At 49.7% G+C, this 20,061-nt stretch overlaps 1 protein-coding gene across 1 annotated transcript; it reads left to right on the top strand.

Annotated features, from left to right (window-relative positions):
• On the top strand, nucleotides 1-20,061 carry RBSN (rabenosyn, RAB effector). Its single transcript, XM_075832425.1, has 12 exons — nucleotides 1-102; nucleotides 7,597-7,835; nucleotides 8,591-8,734; nucleotides 9,475-9,575; nucleotides 10,253-10,298; nucleotides 11,967-12,128; nucleotides 12,355-12,599; nucleotides 13,800-13,870; nucleotides 14,386-14,472; nucleotides 16,497-16,599; nucleotides 16,796-16,900; nucleotides 18,250-20,061. The coding sequence occupies exons 2-12, from the start codon at nucleotides 7,673-7,675 to the stop codon at nucleotides 19,300-19,302; spliced, it is 2,280 nt and encodes a 759-aa protein (XP_075688540.1). The 5' UTR covers nucleotides 1-102; nucleotides 7,597-7,672; the 3' UTR covers nucleotides 19,303-20,061.

Here is a 20,061-nt window from a genome sequence, read left to right as displayed (position 1 = left end):
GCCTCTGTCAGGCTGCATAGGATCAAACGCCGAGCTATCGATTCCGGGAGTGACAGCTATGGCGTCCGGCGGAGGAAGAGGGAGGGACACAAATAACTGGGGGTAAGAGACGATCACGGTGAGATATTAAGAAGGAGAGTGTGTGGAGAGACAGCTCTGTGACAGGAGAGTGAGGGTGTATGGAGAGACCGCTCTGTGACTGGAGAGAGTGCGGGTGTATGGAGAGACCGCTCTGTGACAGGAGAGTGCGGGTGTATGGAGAGACAGCTCTGTGACTGGAGAGTGCGGGTGTATGGAGAGACCGCTCTGTGACAGGAGAGAGTGCGGGTGTATGGAGAGACCGCTCTGTGACAGGAGAGAGTGCGGGTGTATGAGAGACAGCTCTGTGACTGGAGAGAGTGCGGGTGTATGGAGAGACCGCTCTGTGACAGGAGAGTGCGGGTGTATGGAGGGACAGCTCTGTGACTGGAGAGTGCGGGTGTATGGAGAGACAGCTCTGTGACTGGAGAGTGCGGGTGTATGGAGAGACCGCTCTGTGACAGGAGAGAGTGCGGGTGTATGAGAGACAGCTCTGTGACTGGAGAGTGCGGGTGTATGGAGAGACAGCTCTGTGACAGGAGAGAGTGCGGGTGTATGGAGAGACAGCTCTGTGACTGGAGAGAGTGCGGGTGTATGGAGAGACAGCTCTGTGACTGGAGAGTGCGGGTGTATGAGAGACAGCTCTGTGACAGGAGAGAGTGCGGGTGTATGGAGAGACAGCTCTGTGACAGGAGAGAGTGCGGGTGTATGGAGAGACCGCTCTGTGACTGGAGAGAGTGCGGGTGTATGGAGAGACAGCTCTGTGACTGGAGAGAGTGCGGGTGTATGGAGAGACAGCTCTGTGACTGGAGAGTGCGGGTGTATGGAGAGACCGCTCTGTGACTGGAGAGAGTGCGGGTGTATGAGAGACAGCTCTGTGACTGGAGAGAGTGCGGGTGTATGGAGAGACAGCTCTGTGACTGGAGAGAGTGCGGGTGTATGGAGAGACAGCTCTGTGACAGGAGAGTGCGGGTGTATGGAGAGACAGCTCTGTGACAGGAGAGAGTGCGGGTGTATGGAGAGACAGCTCTGTGACTGGAGAGAGTGCGGGTGTATGGAGAGACAGCTCTGTGACTGGAGAGAGTGCGGGTGTATGGAGAGACAGCTCTGTGACTGGAGAGTGCGGGTGTATGGAGAGACAGCTCTGTGACAGGAGAGAGTGCGGGTGTATGGAGAGACAGCTCTGTGACTGGAGAGAGTGCGGGTGTATGGAGAGACAGCTCTGTGACTGGAGAGAGTGCGGGTGTATGGAGAGACAGCTCTGTGACTGGAGAGTGCGGGTGTATGGAGAGACCGTATGGAGAGACAGCTCTGTGACTGGAGTGAGTGCGGGTGTATGGAGAGACAGCTCTGTGACTGGAGAGAGTGCGGGTGTATGGAGAGACAGCTCTGTGACTGGAGAGAGTGCGGGTGTATGGAGAGACAGCTCTGTGACTGGAGAGAGTGCGGGTGTATGAGAGACAGCTCTGTGACTGGAGAGAGTGCGGGTGTATGGAGAGACCGCTCTGTGACAGGAGAGTGCGGGTGTATGGAGGGACAGCTCTGTGACTGGAGAGTGCGGGTGTATGGAGAGACAGCTCTGTGACTGGAGAGTGCGGGTGTATGGAGAGACCGCTCTGTGACAGGAGAGAGTGCGGGTGTATGAGAGACAGCTCTGTGACTGGAGAGAGTGCGGGTGTATGGAGAGACCGCTCTGTGACAGGAGAGTGCGGGTGTATGAGAGACAGCTCTGTGACTGGAGAGTGCGGGTGTATGGAGAGACAGCTCTGTGACAGGAGAGAGTGCGGGTGTATGGAGAGACAGCTCTGTGACAGGAGAGAGTGCGGGTGTATGGAGAGACAGCTCTGTGACTGGAGAGAGTGCGGGTGTATGAGAGACAGCTCTGTGACTGGAGAGTGCGGGTGTATGAGAGACAGCTCTGTGACAGGAGAGAGTGCGGGTGTATGGAGAGACAGCTCTGTGACAGGAGAGAGTGCGGGTGTATGGAGAGACCGCTCTGTGACTGGAGAGAGTGCGGGTGTATGGAGAGACAGCTCTGTGACTGGAGAGAGTGCGGGTGTATGGAGAGACAGCTCTGTGACTGGAGAGTGCGGGTGTATGGAGAGACCGCTCTGTGACTGGAGAGAGTGCGGGTGTATGAGAGACAGCTCTGTGACTGGAGAGAGTGCGGGTGTATGGAGAGACAGCTCTGTGACTGGAGAGAGTGCGGGTGTATGGAGAGACAGCTCTGTGACAGGAGAGTGCGGGTGTATGGAGAGACAGCTCTGTGACAGGAGAGAGTGCGGGTGTATGGAGAGACAGCTCTGTGACTGGAGAGAGTGCGGGTGTATGGAGAGACAGCTCTGTGACTGGAGAGAGTGCGGGTGTATGGAGAGACAGCTCTGTGACAGGAGAGAGTGCGGGTGTATGGAGAGACAGCTCTGTGACTGGAGAGTGCGGGTGTATGGAGAGACAGCTCTGTGACAGGAGAGAGTGCGGGTGTATGGAGAGACAGCTCTGTGACTGGAGAGAGTGCGGGTGTATGGAGAGACAGCTCTGTGACTGGAGAGAGTGCGGGTGTATGGAGAGACAGCTCTGTGACTGGAGAGTGCGGGTGTATGGAGAGACCGTATGGAGAGACAGCTCTGTGACTGGAGTGAGTGCGGGTGTATGGAGAGACAGCTCTGTGACTGGAGAGAGTGCGGGTGTATGGAGAGACAGCTCTGTGACTGGAGAGAGTGCGGGTGTATGAGAGACAGCTCTGTGACTGGAGAGTGCGGGTGTATGAGAGACAGCTCTGTGACTGGAGAGTGCGGGTGTATGGAGAGACAGCTCTGTGACAGGAGAGTGCGGGTGTATGGAGAGACCGCTCTGTGACTGGAGAGAGTGCGGGTGTATGGAGAGACAGCTATGTGACAGGAGAGTGACGGTGTATGGAGAGACAACTCTGTGACTGGAGAGAGTGCGGGTGTATGGAGAGACCGCTCTGTGACAGGAGAGTGCGGGTGTATGGAGAGACAGCTCTGTGACTGGAGAGTGCGGGTGTATGGAGAGACAGCTCTGTGACTGGAGAGAGTGCGGGTGTATGGAGAGACAGCTCTGTGACTGGAGAGAGTGCGGGTGTATGGAGAGACAGCTCTGTGACTGGAGAGAGTGCGGGTGTATGGAGAGACAGCTCTGTGACTGGAGAGAGTGCGGGTTTATGGAGAGACAGCTCTGTGACTGGAGAGAGTGCGGGTGTATGGAGAGACAGCTCTGACTGGAGAGAGTGCGGGTGTATGGAGAGACAGCTCTGTGACTGGAGAGAGTGCGGGTATATGGAGAGACAGCTATGTGACTGGAGAGAGTGCGGGTGTATGGAGAGACAGCTCTGTGACTGGAGAGAGTGCGGGTGTATGGAGAGACAGCTCTGACTGGAGAGAGTGCGGGTATATGGAGAGACAGCTCTGTGACTGGAGAGAGTGCGGGTATATGGAGAGACAGCTATGTGACTGGAGAGAGTGCGGGTGTATGGAGAGACAGCTCTGTGACGAGAGAGTGCGGGTGTATGGAGAGACAGCTCTGTGACTGGAGAGAGTGCGGGTGTATGGAGAGACAGCTCTGTGACTGGAGAGAGTGCGGGTGTATGGAGAGACAGCTATGTGACAGGAGAGAGTGTGGGTGTATGGAGAGACAGCTCTGTGACTGGAGAGAGTGCGGGTGTATGGAGAGACAGCTCTGTGACTGGAGAGAGTGTGGGTGTATGGAGAGACAGCTCTGTGACAGGAGAGTGCGGGTGTATGGAGAGACAGCTCTGTGACTTGAGAGTGAGGGTGTATGGAGAGACAGCTCTGTGACTGGAGAGTGAGGGTGTATGGAGAGACAGCTCTGTGACAGGAGAGAGTGCGGGTGTATGGAGAGACCGCTCTGTGACAGGAGGGTGAGGGTGTATGGAGAGACAGCTCTGTGACTGGAGAGAGTGCGGGTGTATGGAGAGACAGCTCTGTGACAGGAGAGAGTGCGGGTGTATGGAGAGACCGCTCTGTGACAGGAGAGTGCGGGTGTATGGAGAGACAGCTCTGTGACTGGAGAGAGTGCGGGTGTATGGAGAGACAGCTCTGTGACTGGAGAGAGTGCGGGTGTATGGAGAGACAGCTCTGTGACTGGAGAGAGTGCGGGTATATGGAGAGACAGCTCTGTGACTGGAGAGAGTGCGGGTATATGGAGAGACAGCTATGTGACTGGAGAGAGTGCGGGTGTATGGAGAGACAGCTCTGTGACTGGAGAGAGTGCGGGTGTATGGAGAGACAGCTCTGTGACTGGAGAGAGTGCGGGTGTATGGAGAGACAGCTCTGTGACTGGAGAGAGTGCGGGTGTATGGAGAGACAGCTATGTGACAGGAGAGAGTGTGGGTGTATGGAGAGACAGCTCTGTGACTGGAGAGAGTGCGGGTGTATGGAGAGACAGCTCTGTGACTGGAGAGAGTGTGGGTGTATGGAGAGACAGCTCTGTGACAGGAGAGTGCGGGTGTATGGAGAGACAGCTCTGTGACTTGAGAGTGAGGGTGTATGGAGAGACAGCTCTGTGACTGGAGAGTGAGGGTGTATGGAGAGACAGCTCTGTGACAGGAGAGAGTGCGGGTGTATGGAGAGACCGCTCTGTGACAGGAGGGTGAGGGTGTATGGAGAGACAGCTCTGTGACTGGAGAGAGTGCGGGTGTATGGAGAGACAGCTCTGTGACAGGAGAGAGTGCGGGTGTATGAGAGACAGCTCTGTGACTGGAGAGAGTGCGGGTGTATGAGAGACAGCTCTGTGACAGGAGAGAGTCCGGGTGTATGGAGAGACAGCTCTGTGACTGGAGAGAGTGCGGGTGTATGGAGAGACAGCTCTGTGACTGGATAGAGTGCGGGTATATGGAGAGACAGCTCTGTGACTGGAGAGAGTGCGGGTGTATGGAGAGACAGCTCTGTGACTGGAGAGAGTGCGGGTGTATGGAGAGACAGCTCTGTGACTGGAGAGAGTGCGGGTGTATGGAGAGACAGCTCTGTGACTGGAGAGAGTGCGGGTGTATGGAGAGACAGCTATGTGACAGGAGAGAGTGTGGGTGTATGGAGAGACAGCTCTGTGACTGGAGAGAGTGCGGGTGTATGGAGAGACAGCTCTGTGACTGGAGAGAGTGTGGGTGTATGGAGAGACAGCTCTGTGACTGGAGAGAGTGCGGGTGTATGGAGAGACAGCTCTGTGACTGGAGAGAGTGCGGGTGTATGGAGAGACCGCTCTGTGACTGGAGAGTGAGGGTGTATGGAGAGACAGCTCTGTGACAGGAGAGAGTGCGGGTGTATGGAGAGACCGCTCTGTGACAGGAGGGTGAGGGTGTATGGAGAGACAGCTCTGTGACTGGAGAGAGTGCGGGTGTATGGAGAGACAGCTCTGTGACAGGAGAGAGTGCGGGTGTATGGAGAGACAGCTCTGTGACTGGAGAGAGTGCGGGTGTATGAAGAGACAGCTCTGTGACTGGAGAGAGTGCGGGTGTATGGAGAGACAGCTCTGTGACTGGAGAGAGTGCGGGTGTATGGAGAGACCGCTCTGTGACTGGAGAGTGAGGGTGTATGGAGAGACAGCTCTGTGACTGGAGAGTGAGGGTGTATGGAGAGACAGCTCTGTGACAGGAGAGAGTGCGGGTGTATGGAGAGACCGCTCTGTGACAGGAGAGAGTGTGGGTGTATGGAGAGACAGCTCTGTGACTGGAGAGAGTGCGGGTGTATGGAGAGACAGCTCTGTGACTGGAGAGAGTGCGGGTGTATGGAGAGACAGCTATGTGACAGGAGAGAGTGTGGGTGTATGGAGAGACAGCTCTGTGACTGGAGAGAGTGCGGGTGTATGGAGAGACAGCTCTGTGACTGGAGAGAGTGTGGGTGTATGGAGAGACAGCTCTGTGACAGGAGAGTGCGGGTGTATGGAGAGACAGCTCTGTGACAGGAGAGAGTGCGGGTGTATGGAGAGACCGCTCTGTGACAGGAGAGAGTGTGGGTGTATGGAGAGACAGCTCTGTGACTGGAGAGAGTGCGGGTGTATGGAGAGACAGCTCTGTGACTGGAGAGAGTGCGGGTGTATGGAGAGACCGCTCTGTGACTGGAGAGAGTGCGGGTGTATGGAGAGACAGCTCTGTGACTGGAGAGAGTGCGGGTGTATGGAGAGACAGCTCTGTGACAGGAGAGAGTCCGGGTGTATGGAGAGACAGCTCTGTGACAGGAGAGAGTGCGGGTGTATGGAGAGACAGCTCTGTGACTGGAGAGAGTGCGGGTGTATGGAGAGACAGCTCTGTGACTGGAGAGAGTGCAGGTGTATGGAGAGACAGCTCTGTGACAGGAGAGAGTGCGGGTGTATGGAGAGACAGCTCTGTGACTGGAGAGTGCGGGTGTATGGAGAGACCGCTCTGTGACAGGAGAGAGTCCGGGTGTATGGAGAGACAGCTCTGTGACTGGAGAGTGCGGGTGTATGGAGAGACAGCTCTGTGACTGGAGAGTGCGGGTGTATGGAGAGACAGCTCTGTGACTGCAGAGAGTGAGGGTGTATGGAGAGACCGCTCTGTGACTGGAGAGAGTCCGGGTGTATGGAGAGACAGCTCTGTGACTGGAGAGTGCGGGTGTATGGAGAGACAGCTCTGTGACAGGAGAGAGTGCGGGTGTATGGAGAGACAGCTCTGTGACAGGAGAGAGTGCGGGTGTATGGAGAGACAGCTCTGTGACAGGAGAGAGTGAGGGTGTATGGAGAGACAGCTCTGTGACTGGAGAGAGTGAGGCCTCTTGTCGTGTGTGGCCCTTTAATAACCAGTATGAGACCACTAGTCGGGGGTCTTCTGTTTGTTCCCTCTGTATTATGGGATGTCACTGCCGTTTCTTATTGGTGGACTTTCTGAGGTCCGCGGTTCACATTTCCAGTATTTCTTTTATTCCCCCCCCCCCCCCGACTACAATTTGTCTTCACCTGTAATAGCCGTCATTACCGCTCTCCCCGGACAATCACCCAGCTTTCCCACGCCCCTGAATGGTAAATCTGCTTGGTTATGCCTTTATAGATTCCCCCGCTCCTGTACTTACCACATATCCAGGCAGGTTTGCTGTTCAGGTCCCTAAAAAATCCAGATGACACCACCCCTGGGAGCTGTAACGACGGCCATATTGGCTACCACCCAGCTTTCCCAGAGACTTGGCTACTAAGAAACGTCTAAATATAATTTTTTACTACTTTACCTAAAAGGAATCAGATGATTTTTAGGGTAAATGACTCTTTATAGAGGTCGCCCACCTCTGTACACCCCTAGGGGACTGCAGGACCCCCCTGAGATCAGCTTCTCCCAATGAAGCCCTGTGATATGATTGGGGGTCTGTTCTCTGGACCACGCTCTTTGCAGCACCCCCTATGCTCCGGCTACTAGATGAGAGCCCCAGGCAGAGGCCTAAATGCCCAACCAGGACATATGTAACAGCCATGACTGGTCCTAGAACCTGCAGGGATCTCCCGGTCCGATGACGGATGTTTCACTTTCTGTCTCCGCAGGTTTGTCTGAGGGAGTTGCAGAGTTTCTTGAGTTACTTCAGCCTCGTTGTAGAGGTCGGGGGTGCCCGGGTTACTCATGGCGGCGCAGTACAATGCCCCGTTTGATGAACAAGGCGAAGTTCGAGAAGGTTTCCTGTGCCCCCTGTGCCTGAAGGATCTTCAGTCCTTTTACCAGCTGCAGTGTCATTATGAAGAGGAGCATTCCAGTGAGGACAGGGATGTAAAGGGCCAACTCAAAAGTGAGTGTTTCGTTTCCAATATATGATCTGTCGCTTTAAATACTGGGGTCAGTGTGGAATGACACTACTGGAAGATCAGGGACCATACAGAAAGAAAAAGGGGACATACAGCTAAAAATATTATGGCATCTGACCGCTGAAGGACTGCAGCACTCCCGGGATCGGTGTAATCTGACGACAGTGTATATGATGCGTCAAACAAAAAAGCATGGCGGCTTTTTTCCAGAAAGAGCGCCACACCTGTCTATGGGTTGTGTCTGGTATTGCAGCTCAGTTCCATTGAAGTGAATGGGGCTGAGATGCAATACCGCACCCAACCTGTGGGCAGGTGTAGCGCTGTTTCTGGAAGAAAGCCGCCATGTTTTGTTATTTGATGCATCATATACACTCATTAGGTTACACTGGCAGCGCCTCCAGGCGGGCATGTTTTTCTAATCCTGGACAACCCATTTAAAGGGGTTATCCAACATTTTTTACAAACTGCTGCAAGTGTTATAAAAATAAAAAAAAACAGTACTGACCTCCTCTTTCCCCCGAGTATCCAGGGCTTCAGCATGTGACTGCTGCAGCCAATCAGAGGCCTCGGTGGTCACGTGCCGTATTCCTGAATTAATGGTTTCGTCCAGCAAGTTGAGCCAACGTCATCCTTATATCTTACACAGTCCCTATCGCCTACAATTCATCATCTCATATCAAATGACAAGTTTTCGAGCTACGGCCTGGGGTCCGTCTTAATTTTGTGTCTTCTCTTTAAGATCTGGTTCAAATTGCTAAGAAAGCAAAAAACAAACTGCTGAAGAAGGATGGAGGTGATCGGGCCGAGGGTGGATCCCAGGATCGCTATGAGGCATTCAGCTACGGAGGAGTGGACCCCTGTATGTGGGACCCACAGGAGATCGGTAAGTTGAATGTACTAATACTGTTAATGCTGCCCCGATGAGGGGCGGCTGGAGCTGGGATGAGGGGCGGCTGGAGCTGGGATGGGGGGCGGCTGGAGCTGGGATGGGGGGCGGCTGGAGCTGGGATGAGGGGCGGCTGGAGCTGGGATGGGGGGCGGCTGGAGCTGGGATGAGGGGCGGCTGGAGCTGGGATGGGGGGCGGCTGAAGCTGGGATGGGGGGCGGCTGGAGCTGGGATGGGGGGCGGCTGGAGCTGGGATGGGGGGCGGCTGGAGCTGGGATGGGGGCAGCTTCTAATATACACCCAGCCCCGATTCTACGTCTGCCGACTTGAGTATTGGACTCTGCACGGAAGCAATGCCACGTCTGTGCCAAGAATCAGGTTGGGGTGTATATTCGAAAACTGCACCCCGGCCTGTGTGCCAGCATTAAATATACGTTGTGAACCCCTTTATTTAAAGTTTGTGGGAGCGCTTCTGGTAGCAACATCACAATAGGGAATCGCCCTACTGGTAGAACCGGAGCACAGATGTCCGGCAGATGTGGCAGCTATGACTCCCCGATATGGCTTATGATATGGGGCCGTGTGATAGGCCGGTGGTAGATACATAAAGGATGATGATATTCCAGCGTGTTCCACCCTTTTGCTATTGGGGTGCTCTCTTGCATCTCGTCGTCTCCACTTATTTGGGTGGGTTTTTCTTTTAAAGTTTTTTTTTTTTTTCTTTTGGCTTTTCTCAGGGGCATTGCGGAGTCACCTGTCCGACTTTAAGAGGCACCGAGCTGCTAGAATTGATCACTACGTGGTGGAAGTCAACAAGCTGATTATACGCCTAGAAAAGGTGAGTTTTATCGGGGTTTAGACCGCTCGGATTTCTCGGACAGCCCGGATGTCTATTGATTTCAACTGCTGCCTTCTTATGCTCTGCCCTCCCTGTAAATGTAATGCAAGGAAAACACAGGATAGGTAATAAATATCTGATCATTGAGAGGCCGATCGGCGGGACCCCCACGATCTCGAGGACAATCTTACCTGACCGCCACCGCTCCATTCATTTTCTATGGGGTTGCCGAGCGCTATCTCCCCATAGAAAGTGAATGGAGCTGTGGCCGAGTGTGCGCAGTTCTCATATGGAGCACACAGGGATGGCCAGGTCAGCCATTCTCAGGATCGGTGGCGGCCCCAGCGGTCGGACCCTCACTGATCAGACATTTATTATTTGGTGGTATTTACTTGTGCAGTATATTAGTTTTGCGGCATATAGGGGTGGCGGTAACATATGGCACTGTACGGTGCTTTTTATTCTGCAGTGTTTGCTATGATTATTTGTACACTGTATGACCATACACCATATGGAGCAGCAGGGGGCGCCAAAAAGGTACCACATCGGGCGCCATCCAATATAAGTCCGGCCTTGGACGCTCTGATCAGTTAGAATCCGATTTCCCGACGGTTACATTGAATATTTGGATCAGCGGGGAGAAAGGATTGTCATTAACTCTTCCTATTTGTCTCTAGCTAACATCGTTTGATCGCACCAATACGGAGTCCGCCAGGATAAGAGGTACGCCGGATCTACTTCCCGAATGATTGCAATGGGTATTGGGATTAAGGGGTATTCTGATAACTGATCAATAGGATCTGCCATTAATGTCTGATCTTCTGGGTGCTCGACCATTGGGATCTCCACTGTGGGCGGCTTTTTTCCTATACTGCGCCGCTCCCAACACGGCTCTGTGTAGGCTATTCCTGCACTATTTAACCCCTTAGTGACCACCAATACGCCTTTTCACGGTGGCCCAATCTAAGTCCTGCACGGGTGTCCCGTGCAGGCTGGAGCCGGGGCTCTGTTGTCTGATGGCAGCCGAGCTCCTGCTGCGACAACCGCGATCAAAGTTTACTTCGATCGCGCCCGTTTAACCCGTTAAATACCACCGTCAATAGCGGCCACGGCATTTAACTTGATTACAGAGGGAGTGAGCTCTCTCTCTCATCCATCGGCGGCCCGCAAATGCAATCGCGGGTCTCCGATGGGGTGTCATGGCAGCCGGGGGCCTGATAAAAGCCCCCAGGTCTGCCCTGGACATATGCCTATTAGGACGCCGGAGGCACGTCCTAATAGATTGCCTGTCAGATTTACATTGACAGGCAATAATGCTCTAGTATACAAAGTATACCAGAGCATTATAGCAGCGATCTGAAGATCACATAGTAAAGTCCCCGAGTGGGACTAAAAAAAAAAAGTAATAAATGTGAAATAAAAATTACAGTAAAAAAATCAATTTTTTCCCATAAAAAGTGGTTTTATTTAGTAAAAGTGTAAAAAAATAAAAGTACACATATGTGGTATCGCCGCGACCGTAATGACTCAATTAAAGTTAATATGTAATTTAATCCGCAAGGTGAACACCGTAAAAAAAAAAACGCAAAAAACTATGGCAAAATTGCTCTTTTTTTCCATTGCCCCCCAAAAAAGTCGTCATAAAAATTAATCAAGAAGTCCCACGTACCCCAAAACAGTACCAATCAAAACTACGTCTCGTCCCGCAAAAAACAAGCCCAAAACATCACTAGATTGATAGAAAAATAAAAAAATTACGGCTCTTGGAAAGCGACGATGCAAAAACAAATAATTTTAGTTCAAAAGTGTTTTTATTGTGCAAAAGTCGTAAAACATAAAAAAAACTCTACATATGTGGTATCGCCGTAATCGTACCGACCCATAGAATAAAGGTAACATGTTATTTACGCCGCACAGTGAACGACGTCAATTTAAAACGCATAGAACAATGCCGGAATTTCAGGGTTTTTTTCTATCCCCCCCCAAAAAAAAGTTAATAAAAGTTAATCAAAAAATTATATGTACCCTAAAATGGTGCCATTAAAAAGTACAACTAATCCCGCAAAAAACAAGTCCTCATCCAGCGATGTCGACGGAAAAACAAAAAAGTTATAGCTCTTTGAATGCGACTATAGAAAAATGTATAAAATAGCTTGGTCATTAGGGCCTAAAATGGGCTGGTCACTAAGGGGTTAAGAGAATGTGTTGCAGTTCCCAGACAGCGTTAGATCAGGAGTAGGGCCACATAGGAGACCAGACAAAGGGGATGCTGGGCTTCCTCGCACTCGGCTTCATTGAGGTCGCAATGGACGGACCCCGTTAACCGATTGATGACATTTGATATCCATCATTGTCAGACGACCCCTTTAATTTGTTTTGCTTTTCTCTCAGCCATAGAGCGGTCTGTGGTGCCGTGGGTGAGCGACCAAGATGTGCCCTTCTGTCCAGACTGCGGGAACAAATTCACCATCCGCAACAGGCGACACCATTGCCGGCTTTGTGGGTCCATCATGTGCAAGCGATGCACGGAGCTGATCACCATTCCATTTGCCAGTAAGATGTAAAACCATTTGGCCTTGGTGGTTTATCTGTGTCCCTGGTATACGTCACGCTGTGTGGTCCGTTTATTCCTGAATTATTCTGTATTCCCGTCCGGGGGATCTCCCTGTATACAGTATATCTCTAACCTACACAACAAACAGTCCCATGTCAGGGCTATAATAATACATTCGAGGGTTCTGTTTTATTAATACTTTTTGTCTTGCTTTTCTCTTCACAGATAAATTAACTAGTGCCAGCAAACACTCCGTCTCTACCCATGGCAGCCCCAACTTATCCCCTAACACTAGTGCTCAGACCTCCCGTCGGGGCAGCATCAGCAGCCTTAGCAGCGTCAGCTCCGTCCTGGATGAGAAAGACGATGATAAGATCCGCTGCTGTCAGCACTGCAAGGACACGCTACTAAAGCGGGAAATGCAAATGGATGAGAAAGACCACACACCGGAAATTGTCAAGGTGTACCAGGTAAACCTTCTGCGGTGAGGGTGCTGCTCATGTCCGATATGTAGACAAGCAGAAACATTTTTCTGGCATCCATATATTTTGGGGTTATGACATTTTTATTAGTTTGCTACAATGGCACTCTGATACTTTGGGTACAGGATAATGATACACTGACACTTGGGGTGCAGGATAATGATACACTGACACTTGGGGTACAGGATAATTATACACTGACACTTGGGGTACAGGATAATTATACACTGACACTTGGGGTACAGGATAATGATACACTGACACTTGGGGTGCAGGATAATGATACACTGACACTTGGGGCGCAGGATAATGATACACTGACACTTGGGGCACAGGATAATGATACGCTGACACTTGGGGTGTGGGATAATGATACACTGACACTTGGGGTACAGGATAATGATACACTGACACTTGGGGTACAGGATAATGATACACTGACACTTGGGGTAAAGGATAATGACACGCTGACACTTGGGGTGCAGGATAATGATACACTGACACTTGGGGCACAGGATAATGATACACTGACACTTGGGGCACAGGATAATGATACGCTGACACTTGGGGTAAATGATAATGACACGCTGACACTTGGGGTAAAGGATAATGACACACTGACACTTGGGGTGCAGGATAATGACACGCTGACACTTGTGGTGCAGGATAATGATACGCTGACACTTGGGGTACAGGATAATGATACACTGACACTTGGGGTGCAGGATAATGATACACTGACACTTGGGGTGCAGGATAATGATACACTGACACTTGGGGTACAGGATAATGATACACTGACACTTGGGGTGCAGGATAATGATATACTGACACTTGGGGTACGGGACAATGATACACTGACACTTGTGGTGCAGGATAATGATACGCTGACACTTGGGGTGCAGGATAATGACACGCTGACACTTGTGGTGCAGGATAATGATACGCTGACACTTGGGGTACAGGATAATGATACACTGACACTTGGGGTGCAGGATAATGATACACTGACACTTGGGGTACAGGATAATGATACACTGACACTTGGGGTACAGGATAATGATACACTGACACTTGGGGTGCAGGATAATGACACGCTGACACTTGGGGTGCAGGATAATGACACGCTGACACTTGGGGTGCAGGATAATGACACGCTGACAATTACACTTTTTTTGTTTGTTGCAGAGACTCCGACTCTGTATGGAGAGGGTGGATGAGAAGGCCCCTGAATACATCAGAATGGCACAATCTATAAAGTTCGTCCAATCATTTTTGAGTGATTCTTTCAAATGAGTGTTTTGTTACATGTAAATAGGATATCAAACAGAGAGTAGTGGGACCCCAAACAATCCTAAATTCTTGGGAGTTTCCATTCATAGCTATAGATAGTAACTCTGCATGCTTAGCTGATTCTCTGTGAATGGCTGTGACCAACAACAACCTGTCCTCAGAATCTCAGCAGCCGGACCCCTGACACCCGTATATATCTATTACATGCGCCGCTCATAAAGGACTTTTTCTGATTTCTTACTCTGCCTCTGAATGGCGATGATCCCTCTGCTGTGTTTGGCGCGTGATCGTCATTCTCTGATATCTGTTTTATTCCTTTAAACAAATTCTTTACAAAAAGAAACACTGGCTGGTGAATGCAATGGATGTGGGTGGTAGTGGAGGCTGCGCTGCATCTCTCCTGCCCTCCCCCAATATGTGACAAGGGGTAATTATCTGACAAACAGTCTGCAACATGTTTTGTGTTTATTTTAATCTGCAGCGCTGGCGAGACAACCTACAATTTGGACCATGCCAACAACCTGAGGATCGAGGTGCAGAAACTCTATGAGTTAATAGATGCTCTGAGGTGAGACGTGACGCTGCTGTGGGGGCAGGGAGAACGCTGTCTTGTACCCCAAATGCATGGAGGCTGCTCTGTGCAGGGAGGACGCTGGTCCAGCACCGCGCATGACCGCCGTGTTTACACATTCAGGACATGATGAGGATTTCGGCGTGGATCATTTTATACCACGGTCACATGCAGCGGAAAAAATCCATGTGGACTATTGACCGCGCTGCGTATTTTAAAGTCGGCAGCACGCTCATTATTTGCGTGGAATTCCCATGGAAAAGCAGCGGATTAGCCCCATTAAAGGGTAGCTAAATGTTTGACAAACTTCTGACGTCGGAAGATTTGATCGGAGGAGGTCCGAGCACGGAGACCCCCACCAATCGCTAAAACGAAGCAGCAGAAGCGCTTGTGTGAGCGCTCAGGCGCTTCGTGTCTATTCGGCTTTTTCCGGAAATCAATGTATCAGAGTACGGACCCAATAGAAAGTCTATGAGCCCGTACACAGATACACCGGCTTTCCGGAAAAAGCCGAACACAAACTAAGCGACTGAGTGCTCAGAGAAGCGCTTCTGCTGCTTCGTTTTAGCGATTGGTGGGGGTCTCCGTGCTCAGACCCCCTCCGATCAAAACTTCTGACATGTCACTATGGCATGTCAGAAGTTTGACACACATTTAGTTACCCTTTTTTTGCAATGGGGCTCATCCAAGTGCAGATTCACTGCAGCAGAGTCTTTTAATAACCTATGTTGGATTAGCCTATGGCAAATCCTGAATACGTGACCACGCTGCCGACTTGTTTCGCTGCAGATTTATTTTTTTTAGCAAACCACGCCATGATGCCTGTGGATTTAGGTGCATATTTTACCCTATACATTGCAAAGGGTTCGGCTTCTTTCACACTAGCGTTAGTCCACGTTTACCTCCTCGTCAGAGGAAGAGAGGATCGAAAGATTAAAACGGAAAGTAACGGTTCCGTTAGACTTACCATTGATTTCATTGGTAATTCTTTTGTTTCGGTTGCTTTCCATTTCTCTCCAATCGCTACCTTTCTGTTTTTTTGTTCACGGAAACAAAAGTTCTGCAGACTGCACTTTTGTGTCCGTCAAAAAAAAACGGAAACCTAGCGAACGGGGACAAACGGAAAGCAACTGAAACAAAATAATTACCATTGAAATCAATGGTGAGTCTAACGGAACCGTTACTTTCCGTTTTAATCTTTCGATCCTCTCTTCCTCTGACGGATAAATGGTAAACGTAGACTAACGCTAATGTGAACTTAGCCTAAAATCCGCGACGAATGCGCAGCAGAATTGTCATGCTTAGGATTCGGATATCCACAGCATGCCCTTAATTCCGCGCCAATGTTTCCTGCTACATGTGGATGGGGGTTTTACCAATCATTGTTACAATTCTCGATCGGACCGCCGTGTGCCCTTTATTATTTACACCATGTTGTCTCTATGGTTGGCTGTGGCTGCAGTACCCAGTACAACGGTCTGTATGGGTGATCCGCCGTAACCCCCGAAGGTGACGTGGCACTCCAGCCCCTTAATTCTGATGATCGGTGCGGGTCCCGGGGGTTAAACCTCCACCGATCAGAGGCCTAGATGGCTTTTCTAGTGTAAATATATGGAAACGTTCACATCCTATAGAATTGAATATTACATTTGTCTATAGCTGTGTTCACATTTGCATTATGGCTTCTGTTCATTTTGCTGGATCAGTCATACGACGGATACCACCAGCACCCAATGGACCCCATCAACTTATAATGCAATCCTTTGGGTTCGGGCATGGTGTCCGTCGTTTTGACCCAAAAAATAGCGCATACAAAGCCTTCGATGCAGAATTGATCAGTGTGCTTCCATCCTGGGGTGTCCGAAGAAGGATTGAAATACCCATGCAAATTATTTGCCTAAAAAAATTTAACTCATTCATAGCATCAGCGTTTCTAATCGTATTATTTTACACAATTCTGTCATTTAGAATTCTTAATATTATTTATTTTTCTTTTCTTTTTTTTTTCCCATCGGCCTTAGTAAGAAAATACTAATCCTGGGATTGAATGAAGAACCCAAACCCCACCCCAAGAATCTACGGCTGCAGAAGATGATCAGATACTCGGCGACATTGTTTGTGCAGGTAAGTCACCTTTTCATTCCGATAGGCCAGGACTCCATGGCGACAATTTTGTTTGCCGTAAAATCACGACTGTTGCAAAACTTCAATATTTTCCTATTGGAGTAAAAGTTGCAAGAATCCCACTATAGTCATCCCAATTCATGGTTTGACCCCCATGTCGTTTTTGTGACGTGACCGACCTTTTTTATTTCCTTAGGAAAAACTGTTAGGTTTAATGTCACTGCCAACTAAGGAGAAGTATGAAGAGTTAAAGGAAAAACGGAGACAGGAGAACGAGCAGAAACTACAACGAGAACGACTGGTGAGATTTTACTCCTTTAGGGCTCGTCCACACGTAACGGAATTGCGGATGGAAAATATACAGCGGAATACGGTAGCAGCAAAGTGGGTGAGATCTGACAAATCTCATCCACGCGCTGCGTAAAATTTCCGTCCCGGAATTCACCTGCGGTGCTTATTTTTTGTTCTGCAGCGTGTCCTGCTGCGGAAAGTGGACTGAATTGCTGCGTTTTTTAGAGGAGACGTCACCATCCCCCAACATTGAGGAAAACAGAAAAATCTGCACCATTTTCTGCAGTAAAAAACACAGGAAATGGTGCAGCTTTTCCGCAGCGGAATTTCTTCTAGTTTTAGGTTGCATGCACACGTTGCGTATTTTGCTGCGGAAAATACGCAGCAAAACCACAAGAAATTTGCAGGAGAAAAACACACCGGAAGGCGCGTTTTTTTTATTTTTATGCGTTTTTCGATGCTGCGTAAATCGCGGAGTTTTCATACTGCAGGTTTTGCTGCGTATTTCTGCAGAACTACAGGGATAAAATTCGCAAGCGGAATCGCGAGCTAAATTGACATGCGGTTCCGAAAATACGCACTTTGGGTCAATTTACGTCCTAAAAATACTGCAGCGTGGACATATTACCTGGAATCTCATTGACTATGCTGGTACCGTATTACGCTGCAAATACACGCAGCAAAACCGCACTTAATACACCGTGTGCATTGACCCTTAGCGGAAACGCTGCAGAAATTTTCTGCTGCAATTCCGTTACGTGTGGACGAGCCCTTAATGTCCAGCGTACAATGGCGGGTTTACAGTTTTATACATCTTGTGGGATTACTGACGTTTTTGCATGCAAATTGGGATACATGACCGCACAGGATTATGGGAATCGATCAAGTTATGTCCAGTTCAGAAAAATTTAAGATAATTCAATAAATATTACAAGCAATAGAATAAAGTCACCATAGACATCATCATCATCATCAGTTTGGGTACCCCCCCAAATTATCATTGCAAATATGCTCAACTTAAAGGGGGTTTATAATTTTATGTAAACAAAGATCAACTATTGTATAGTAAGTTTGGAAATTTTCTTATATACTTTATCTTTGAATTTTTTGCAGTTTTCAAAATCTCTGCTTGTTGAGAGTCATTGTTTACACAATCCTGATAACTTCCAACTGACAAGGGTGCACAGCGCTAACACACTGTAGCGAACCATGCAACTATTCAAGCAGGACATGTGTAGGATAGGTTTCCAGACTGTGGCTGTAAAGGTTTCCCGTTACTGACAGCAAGCAGAGATCTTTCAAATAGTAGGAACTAAAAACATACACATTTTTTAAAAATTGCATATCTTTTTCCGGCAGGCTGCTCTTGAAGTACAGAGGAGAAGAGATGAGAAGAAAAAAGACGCCCTCCCGCGGTCCTCTGAAGCCTTGAATGGAGAGCTCCAGCAGACGGGTCGTATTCGGAAGGTGGAGGGATGGTTACCAACCTCTGGTGTTCCTCGAAATCGAGAGACCTCTGACCCCCTCCTCCAACAAATCGAGAACATCACTTCCTACATCCAGCAGGCTCAAGTGGCCGGACGTGCGGACGAGGTTCAGATGTTGGAAGAAAACCTGAGACAACTGCAGGACGAATACGACCAGCAGCAGGTGGAGACGGCCATTCGGATGTCCAACAAGCTAGCAGAAGAGGAGGAGATGCAGCGAGAACAGCTGGAGGTGCTTAGAAAGCGGGAGGAAAGCCGAGAGCAGAAAAAGAGCTTGTCCCAGCACAGCAGAGCCCACTCGCTGGACTTCAGAGACCATCGACAGGTGACGGGGTGGCAGGATAAACACACGGCAGCACTAGATCTGCAGCTTCCCAGACAAGACGTCATCCCTGTCCAACCAGCACCGCCTCAAAGTCCTCCGAGACCGGTCCTCAACTTCCGCATCTCTCCTCTACTCCCTAGCAAACCTGTGCCCTTAAATCCCTTTGAGGATGCAGAAGATGAGGCAGAATCGGCCCCTTCAGACCACATCCGGCAGAACGGCAACAAGGAATACAATCCATTTGATGAGGATGATGAGAACAATCCAGAAGATGAAGCGGGGAGCAGCCATGAGGTCACACAAGCCGCTTCCAATCCCTTTGAAACGTCACCGGAACATGACAATAAGCCACAGGGTCCAAACAACCCATTTGAGGAGGGGGAGGGAGCCGGCACGGGGAATCCTTTTGAGGAGCCCGATGACTTAGGAGCCAATGAGGAGGTGATTGAGGAAGATCTGCTCCTACAACAGATCGATAACATCAAGGCGTACATATTTGACGCCAAGCACAGTGGACGGCTGGACGAGGTGGAACTCCTTACCGAGAACCTGAAGGAACTTAAGAAGACGTTGGCCAAGCAGAAAGGACAGACCGAGTGACCGGGCGACTGAAGAATCCACACTGCAGTTCACTCTACCAGTTTACCAGCAAAGCCTATGGTATCAAATACATTACCCAGATTATACCTGCGTGCTTCATAAATACCAGCGGAACCGCTTTTGGATCGCTGCTGTATAAGGTATAACCGCGGTATAGACTGGACAGGTCAATGGAGAGAGGTGGGTTGGAACTTTATTGACCCTTATGCTGCCTGACCGTAAAGGCCACTGAATGTGAAGAGACCCTTAAAGGTTGTATTTAATCTCATGAGTCCATTATGTGGATTAATCCCTAGGGAAATTAGCCACTGCCCATAGGAACAAAACTACATGGACCATATTATGTTGTGAAGGAACCTGATCTAAGCAGAATGATGTGTGGACCAATAATTTGCTACAACTTCATTACACTACAGGAAGGGAGTGGAGAACATATGATATTATCAGACAAGGGGAAGCTACTGCCATCCTGTTCCTGCCTCTAACTGGTGAGCCCTGTAGAAAGACGTGTAAATTCTGGCATACCCTAAAACCGGATTACAAAATCATGGTTGCATTATTTAAAGGGCATGTCCACCTTTTGAACACTAATATATATATATATGTCACTTTGTAAATGCATGACTACATCCTGTATTATACTCCAGAGCTGCACTCGCTATTCTGCTGGTGGAGTCACTGTGTACATACATTACATTACTGATCCTGAGTTACTGCCTGTATTATACTCCAGGGCTGCACTCACTATTCTGCTGGTGG

The sequence above is a fragment of the Rhinoderma darwinii genome, chromosome 7 (assembly GCF_050947455.1).
Source record: "Rhinoderma darwinii isolate aRhiDar2 chromosome 7, aRhiDar2.hap1, whole genome shotgun sequence".
Lineage (NCBI taxonomy): Eukaryota > Metazoa > Chordata > Amphibia > Anura > Rhinodermatidae > Rhinoderma > Rhinoderma darwinii.
This window is presented reverse-complemented; position numbering and strand designations above follow the sequence as displayed.

What these genes read in the sequence shown, in the direction of transcription:
- RBSN (XM_075832425.1), top strand. Translation starts at nt 7,673, where the DNA reads ATGGCGGCGCAGTACAATGCCCCGTTTGATGAACAAGGCGAAGTTCGA. An exon ending in GGAGTCCGCCAGGATAAGAG is followed by an intron (nt 10,299 to 11,966) that starts GTACGCCGGATC and finishes CTTTTCTCTCAG; the next exon opens with CCATAGAGCGGTCTGTGGTG. An exon ending in GAGTTAATAGATGCTCTGAG is followed by an intron (nt 14,473 to 16,496) that starts GTGAGACGTGAC and finishes CATCGGCCTTAG; the next exon opens with TAAGAAAATACTAATCCTGG.